The 8821-nt window shown below is 45.5% G+C and overlaps 2 protein-coding genes across 2 annotated transcripts; one reads left to right on the top strand and one right to left on the bottom strand.

The window, feature by feature from the left end:
- The first annotated feature begins 3014 nt into the window (after positions 1-3014).
- Positions 3015-3877, top strand: H257_14774 (hypothetical protein). Its single transcript, XM_009842660.1, has one exon. The coding sequence runs from the start codon at positions 3054-3056 to the stop codon at positions 3654-3656; it is 603 nt and encodes a 200-aa protein (XP_009840962.1). The 5' UTR covers positions 3015-3053; the 3' UTR covers positions 3657-3877.
- A 1078-nt stretch (positions 3878-4955) lies between these two features.
- H257_14775 (hypothetical protein) lies at positions 4956-6224 on the bottom strand (the record flags this gene model as incomplete). The annotated part of the gene is made up of 4 exons (XM_009842661.1): positions 4956-5459; positions 5510-5767; positions 5809-5892; positions 6171-6224. 4 exons carry the CDS (start codon positions 6222-6224, stop codon positions 4956-4958), a joined length of 900 nt encoding a protein of 299 aa, XP_009840963.1.
- Positions 6225-8821: the final 2597 nt, after the last annotated feature.

Genomic DNA, 8821 nt, shown 5'->3' on the forward strand with positions numbered 1-8821 from the left:
ACCGGACAAGCTGGCAGTCTTCGTCGGTCGTGAAGTTGGAGCCACGGACGGCCTTGGCTGATTCCATTTTCTGAACCAACTGATTATTGACTCCATAACGCACATGATTGGACAAAATTATCCATTGATAGCATGTTATTGGCTAATTCGTCAAAACTGTATTTTACAGTCGCGACTGTAAATCTGGCCGATTTGGCATCTCGCGGTAAAATTTTACAGTTTCCTGTATTTTACAGTCGCCCGGTGGGGTTGTCAAAACTGTATATAATCCGGATAGAACTGTATAATAGCGTTTACAGTCGCATCGGTGGGGATGCTCTAAGAGGCATATTTTGGAGTCGCTGCCGGGAAATGGAAGCAGCTCGGCACTGAGGAATGGTTTCGACATCTGAAAACTGATCATTCAAGGAGAAACACAGGTCTTTCCACGTAATATTAATAGTAGCATTGGAATATCGATTTACAAAGCATTTATTTATCATATCCAAATCCCCATTTTCCAAGCAAAACACCTAAAAAATAGGGGACAATTTAAGGGACATACCGGTATTGTAAGGGCGTTGGGGTTGGACGAGTTACAGTCCGTTATAGAGCAATTTCTCGATTTAAAGAGTACCACAATTCTTTTGACTCGAAGTACTGTTTCGATGAGGGAAATATGGCATCCGGATACACTGTACTACCCCCGTCCAGTGATACTAAATCTCCGGGGCTAACCACTGAGATGCACTTAACCCCTAGTAAGAGGTGAGGTTGTCAGAGTGTACTAACTGTAAATCCGATATAAACGAAAATTTCTGACGAAATAAATATGTAGTGGAAGTTTTTTAATCGGGGAATTGTAGTCCGTTATACTAGTATTATGTACCGGTTGTACTACAGTAGTACTACGTAGTATCGGAGTACTACTAGTACTAATACTTAGTACAGTACTAGAGGTGAAAGTAACGTTAACACGTTGCTCGAAACTACTACAAGTAGTATGAGTCTACTGTACTACACTGTAGTACTGGTGAAGTGAGGCAAGAACGTGATCAGATGACCAAAATACTATTCTGGACCCCCATGAACGTGCCTTGTTCCACATCCCGACGGTTTGATGTACGCCTCTTAATATTTGATAGTAGCGGCGAGGAAGACGAACCATTTGAAGTGCTTTTACGACATACTATTAATAGTAATATTCGTTCACATGGTTTCGAGTCCACTGGAATTCTCGGGGGGTAATCGTCCAACACACGTACAATTCCCTCATTACACAGTATCACTGTTGCTTTTCTCAGAAAATGCAGCAATTTGCGTGTTTATATTGGACTTAGTAAAGTACATGACCACCTGACCTCTTAATAGGGGTTAACTGCATCCCTGGTCGTTAGCTAACGCTAACCACTGAGATGCGCTTTAACCCCGGGGATTTAGCACCGTATGTACTCATCGGGGGTATCGGGGGTAGGACCAACTCCCAGGTTACAGGGCGAAATAGTGTATTCGGATGTGATAATTCTCTCATTGAAGCTAACTGTGGAACTGCTTTGATGAGGGAATTATAACTACGTAGTATCCAACATACAAAACATTCGTCACGTGGGGGCAAAGTGGGCAACCGGCTAGAGTGCCCTGTCGCATGACTTCCTTGTCTATAAATTCTATGGATTCATTGTAGGCCATTGCAAGCCATTGCATCACCATTGTATCCATCACGGCAGCCGAAGTACGGGTCTCTTGTAAACAATCTTTCATGCAGGCGGAATACGCTCAATAGAATTGCATGCGCCAAATTTATTGGGGTATAGTCTCAATATGATATTATTTAATTTCTCGGCGGTGGCTGGTGTCGTACTTTTGACTTGACGTACAATTTGGTTCATATACCGGTATATACTCGTGAGGTGATTGTATTTGATTGAATTCCAAGGTTTGAAAACAAGCGACAAGCATCCGAACGCCACCGAACAAAATGCGCTTTGGGTGACCCTGATGACCATGCTACTTGTGCCTCCATATGATAAATATTTCAGTCAACCCCTTCATGTGAATGACTGCCAATGTGGAAAAAATGCACAACCAAGTACTATGGAAGCATACACTGTATAAAACACTCGCAATCAATCGAATGGCGTGTTCATATATACTGTATGCGGCATCAAGGAACAAGTAAACGCCCTACCAACCGTCGACAGATCCAAGCAACCATAAGCCAATCCCATTATCCGACGCCCTACATACTGTATATCGTGCTATGCCACGATTGAACTTGTGTACCCGCCCCCTCTCCATCCCCCTTCACCCCCTCTACTTCTTGGTCTTTCTGCATTGGATCTGATTTGTTATTCCCCTCGGGGGCAACTGTATAATAAGTTCGTTGATCGTTTCGGTTCCACCAAAACAATTGCTGGGCTTGGAATGACGTTCACAGGGTTGCATGTTCCACACCAAAATTCCCTGTACTTGTGTTGGCAATTTGCAATCTAACTTGTCCAAGCAAGTTGCCGCCCCATTCATTCCCTGCCAATGCTGAATACTACTAGTAGTACATACTAGTAGCATAGCACCAACGTTTTTGTCCACATGGTCGGGCCATCTGGTTGCACCTGCAAAGCACATGGCAAGCCGTCAACATGGAGGCAATGCGTTCGTTCCACGGCTGTGCGATCGGAAGATTGATCCAGGGTACTACAAGTTCAAGTCGTCTACCTACTACATCACCGCACAGCAAGACTTCCAAGCAACAACAACCAACCAACTATGTGTGTTCTGTACTAGTCAACAATGTACGCCTGTGTACTGTATTCCTTCGCAGTCCCTCGAGCGCCAAACAACTTGACCAGCCCAAGAAAGTGTGAGCTATACAGTACAGTACGGTACTGTACACTAGCGCATCCGCCCTTTCTCGGCGTTGGATGATCGTCCAACTGTGCCGTTCTTGACCAGCCGCCGATCACTAGTACATAGTATCAAGGGTACAGGTATCTTCATTCGAATCGTCCAATACTACAAGGCTAATAGTATTCAATCTCGTCTGCCTCCACATCACACACAACACATTATAAAACATGACGGACGTGATGCTGTGGGAACTGCTTCAGCCGCCGCCATCGCCGCTCACGATGCTGCCCACCACACCTCCACCCCCTCCTTCCTTCGTCGACCTATCGTATTGGTGCGCGGCGGTGGCTCCGCTATCCCCTTCAACCGATGGCTACGACGACCTGGACCAGTGTTTTCCAACGTTTGGAGCTCCAGACGTGGCCGACGCCGCGCCAAAGTGCGGGTACCGGACAGGCAAATGCGACTTGAGGCGGGGACTCAAACGCAACGGAACGTACCACAAGCTGTGTGATGTGCACCGCGAGAAGGCCAACTGGAACCAAAAGAAGCTAGACCGGAAGAAGCGGCAGCGCAAGGACTTGGGGCATATCCCGGCCAAAGAAGTAGGTGGCGACGGGGGTGGTCGCAACGCGTTTGTGGAGACGTTGACCTCATCCCAACATGCCACGTGGGCGGCTGAAGAGCTCGCGTTCTTTTGCCACGTCATGACTCCGCCGCCGTCACCGGTTGAATGGCCGAAAGAAACCAACGACGACGACGACGCGGCGCTGGACCTGCTATTCAAGGCAGAAGTGATGGTGCTCGTCGATCGGTGGGCTCCCAGTTGATTGTGTCGATGGGACAGATAATGGTTGTTATTTATGTGGAGGTTTGTTGTGGTTTTACCGAAACGTGTGGTTCTAAAGTACTGTGAACGTTTATGCTAGTATTGTTTATACTTGTTTACAGTAGTCGTTGAGTCATTTCAAACGACTAATAAAGTTAGGGAGCGTCTGGTAACATTTCAAAAATACGATTCCATTTTCTGGCAAAATGGGAAAAACAAAAAATGCCATTTTCAAAATAGAGGTAAAAGGTCGACCTTGTAATACTTTTGGTGCACGTTGACTATAACCTTCCAGCTGGCCAAATCTAAAGCGCAGTTTCCTCTAGTTTTCATATTACAGTAAAGCTTGATTTTTAGTATGCATACTATAATCCTTCCTCAGTTACCGACCGGTAGTACATTTCGTACAGTACGTAGTACATTGTACAGTTCATCGACACACCACACGATGTTGTGCTCGTCATACCATGCTATTACTACACACGGAGCACTTCATACTACCGGTAACGTTAGTACTAACCTAAAAAACCTGTAGATGGCCCGAAAATGGACCCCTACAATGTATGAGCATCTCCACCGGTTGGCTTTTTTACGCTTCCTCAACAAATAAGACGATTTGGACGAACTTTCAACTATGCTGCTATAGACGATTGAACGCGCTACATCATACAAGCAATCTTTGAAGGATTCGATGTATGCTTCACCAAATTATTGCTGGTCAATGTCAAAATTGTGAATTTTGAGAAGATCAGTAGGTGGCCCTAATTTAGCCTTGAATACACTATGCATCCAATCAGTGACTACACTCGTAATACTATTGTCAATATGAAACGTATTCACTAGAGTTTATATGTAATTAAATCAATTTCGTCATGAAAAGTGTTTCGGGCCATTCACTGATATCGGGCAATCTACTGGTTTTTTACGTTAGTGTGCTGAATGCCCTTTAGAATTCAAAACCATAATCTTTCCCAGTACAGTGCATCCCTCGTATTGTACGTAATACTAGAACTAGTACTTCGAAATATGTACTGGTACCGTATCATATTAGATATTTAAACCAGTAGCTGTACCTACTACACAATTTAACAGAGATAAAAACAATTTGATCCACTCACTTCGAAAGTTACATTTATTTATAACAGTCGATGCACTAACAGTAAAACACAACAACCTTGCAAATGATCAGTGATACCTCTTTGAGTTATAAGAGTATAAATTCCGAAGTGACTGAGTTACTTATGAAAACCTAAATGACTGAAAATTCACAAACTATCGTACCAAACCAAAGCAAGTTGTATTACTGTTTGTAAAAACGACTGCGGGGAGCACGACCCAAGTCCAATGCAGCTCTCTCTTGTCGGTTCAAACGATAACGGCGCTGCCTTTTCATTTGCCATCCTTTCGTAACGAGCCAAGACCATTCCATAAAAGGGTCGTCTTCAAGACGTAGGGGCATCAACGACAGGTGAAAGTTCGTCAGGGCAAACGTCGTGCATTCAATAGCACAATAATTCTTCTCCGACCACGTGAACGTCGCGTACGAGGCCTTCCACAACGCACACACCCACCCAAAATAATTCTCGACGATCATCCGATCGGACGAGATTAAGCGATTGAACTCAACGTCACTAGCATCCAATGCACGGTTCACTGGGCGGTGATTGGAATGGATCCCATGCAGAGTGTTTACAATACCAATGTACCCCATGTCAATGAGCCACGCCCATTGCTCCCGATATTGCGCAGAGAGCTCACCGTGGTCAGTCAACAACATGTCTTGCTGGTACATCGTCAGCATCGCCTTGTACACATATTGACGCGAATGCATAAATGTAAAATCGTACACGGAACCAGGGTGTTATTCCGACATTGCCACGCAACGACCGTCCAGTGACGCTGTGGCTTCGATATTGTAGCCGTATATGCGGTGCTTCCCACTGTAGTAGTGCTTCTGCTCGGAAAGCAGCCAATCGGACGAAGAGATGGGTGGAACTTGACACCACCAGCGTACAATGCGTACGGATGGTGCTCGAATTGATGTCGTAACTCGTGAAGGCTTTGCATAGATTGGGCGACAATGAAATGGTCGTACACCACATGTTGAATCACCTACATGAGCACATTAGTATAGGTATGGTAAGGAGTGATACCCCAAGGACACGCATGATGAGCTTCTCAAACGTTGGGGCCTTGTATCCAAAGTCGGCAGCATGCTTGTCCCACGAGCTGAAGTGCTTAAGACAACCAAAGTCATGAATAGGGTGTCATTTGGGCTTGTCAACGATCGTCGTCCTCGCCCTTCCATCCACGCCGAATGCATTGCCGTGTCGATGACAGACCACAAGGTCTCAAACTCACTTACAGTGTAGTTTGTTATGGTGCGAACACTGTCTGAGCCCAAGTCAGAGATGAAACGATGAAAGATAGGTTTGTTGGATACTTCGACTCTCTCAGAAACAGTATAGCGATATCACCAAACTCGTCGTACGAGGACTGAAGGAAAGATTGGTACCCGAATGGACTGTTCTTGTAAGCGGCTCAGAACGGCGTTGGCGTTGATGGGCATGTCAGTCGAGAGGAGAATTGGAAACTGGAGTTAGTGAAGTGACTAAACGAAGTCGATGACGAGGGAGTTTGTTGTATTGGTTGTGAATTTGGCGGCAAAGTTGTTGAGATGCCGAGAAGTTTACGCATTATACCTGATACAAATTAGGTTTTATCGAATCTCCTTATATAGTTAAAATTCGCCCGTCTTTACATCAAATCAACTTATCAAAGGTAATGTTTGAGTTTTACAGTGCTCAAACTATTTACCTAAAAATTGCGTTTATATTGACGCCATCAGTGCGGTGACTGTCAGAGGAGAACTTGGACTGCACTCGGCGTGCAGGTTAGGTATCGACGTGATATTTTGGGGGTGTACCTACTTTCATCGTTTAGATGCTTGGACCTAGTTTCATGAGCACACGTCAACGCAATATCGCCGAAAGCAAGGCGAGACTCAGCTATAATTTCGCATTACTAGGTAAATTGTCAGGAACACCAGTATCATAACAACTGATTGTATCATTTATATAATTTGTGAGAGTACATCAAGTCAGACATCCTGTCATTGATCAGTACATCAATCTACAACCAAGTGAAGAGTTATATTATAATTCATATACATGTAGGTTATATACAATATACCTGCATCACTGATCATGATGATACCTAATGCTCCTAAGCTCTATTGTTCCGGCAGTGTGACTTGTTTGTGGAATTCGTAAGGTGGCTGGCCTTATTTCTGATTATTAACCAGTACGACTTGGTCCTCGCCTTGTCGCAGCATAGGTAGTGGCGCCCCCCGTTGTTCTTGGCGTAATGGGCGCTCTGGTGGAAGTTTAAAATGATTTGAACCGATTGGATGTGGCGTCATGTCTGGGAGCGCATCGTAACATCATTACTACATCTGTAAAAAGTGGAGACGTCCTACTACGGTAGTTTTGCATCTTGGCATAAACCAAGTAATCACATGGGCCAAGCTTGCCAAATACTGGTACTGTAGATAGGTCGTCGTTTGCAGCAATTTACTCGTTGATCTTCTAAAGCGACTTCCTGGATTTCCTATTCCACGGGGACTGCTAGTAGACCACGACGAGAATCCTGTTACGCATGCTTACACTGTCTGGACAATTCACGTCGCGTGCAAACGCCTATGCCCCGATAATTTGATTCTTACTGACGGTAGTTCTACCCATCACTTCCTCATTTGGACTTGGAACCTTGGGTTTTGGCCCCAGTCGACCGAAATCATGAAGTAGTACCGGTAGTGATGCTGCCTGTCCTTCCTAACGAGAAATTCGCATCGACCACTCGTCATTCGATGTCGACTTCACTGGGTAGAGTTTACAAACAAGGACTAAACACTAAGGAAAAATGATAACGTTAGTGAGTTTACTCGAGAGTGCGATGAACTGCTTGCTGATATGAGCATTAAGCTGATGCTGGCACGAGTTGTTTGAATCGCTCGAAACGTGGTTTTTCTGCATTTTTGAAGTCGATTAAAAATGGCTTTGTGGAGTTCGTAAGGTGGCTGTCCTTACTTCTGATTATTTACCAATCATAGTGCATCATGGTTTCTTTGCCATATAATTGGCCAATACGATCATTTTCATCGACTCATAAATGCAGAAGTACTGTACCATGTTTCCAGCGACTCAAACAACTCGTGTGAATTTACATTTACAGTCCGCGAGGCCATCGAGGACGCTCTTTTTTACTAGTACTAGTATTTGGTAAATGTATCAAATCTGGAAGGTGAAGCCAGTTCAAAAACCCTTGCAAATCAATGACAAAAATCATCTATTATCACAGACAAGAGTCTGTCGTTCGGATTTGCAGTCCATCGAGATGGTGTGGGCCTGGGTTAAGGGCCGCGTCGGACGATAGTACTCCACGTGCACGACACTGACCGACGTACACCTGCGCCTTGACGCTGCCTTTAATGCGTTGCCGAGCTTGGTCATCTACAACTGCATTAAGCACACCGAGACAAAGGTAATGGCAATGTGCGAGTACCTGGAAGCACTTGACATGGCTGACGATGATGCTGGACACGCGTCATCCTCCTCAGCGACGTCGGAAAGTATGGGTAACGTTAGTGACAACGTGACAACGTGACAACGTGACAAATGTCCACACTGATGATAATGGTACGCGGCGTCCAGGCAACAATATGGCCACGTGTCGCGGGGTTTTACGACAAGTTTGATGGGTAGGCGCGGCGCAGGCAAACAAGGAGACTCAAACCCAAGTGTGGAGTTCGAGGCAAAATGTAAAGTCGAGTTAGTTAAAGGTGTGGTCGTGGCTGTAGTCCTAATGCTCTAAGTTCTACTGCATCGGCGGTTGATGGTTGAGGGATCTCCGACTTGGTAGATCTTCGACACCCGTATGACGGTCCGGGTCATCGATTTTGGGAGGTATATAAGGTCTGGGAGGTCTAGCCAGAACGGGAAAGGCAACCCGGTCTTCAGGAAGGTCAGAGGGTCGATCAGGGCCTCGTCTGGCTTCGCAGTCTCGGCAGGGTCATGGACTCCGCAGTCGCACCGTGACCCAATGGCCCGCCGGAGCAACGGAATCCATACTCAGGGTGCAACTGCTGGACCTGGGCTTGAGGGAGTG

Source organism: Aphanomyces astaci, assembly GCF_000520075.1.
Source record: "Aphanomyces astaci strain APO3 unplaced genomic scaffold supercont1.62, whole genome shotgun sequence".
Lineage (NCBI taxonomy): Eukaryota > Oomycota > Saprolegniomycetes > Saprolegniales > Verrucalvaceae > Aphanomyces > Aphanomyces astaci.

What these genes read in the sequence shown, in the direction of transcription:
- H257_14774 (XM_009842660.1), top strand. Translation starts at nt 3,054, where the DNA reads ATGACGGACGTGATGCTGTGGGAACTGCTTCAGCCGCCGCCATCGCCG.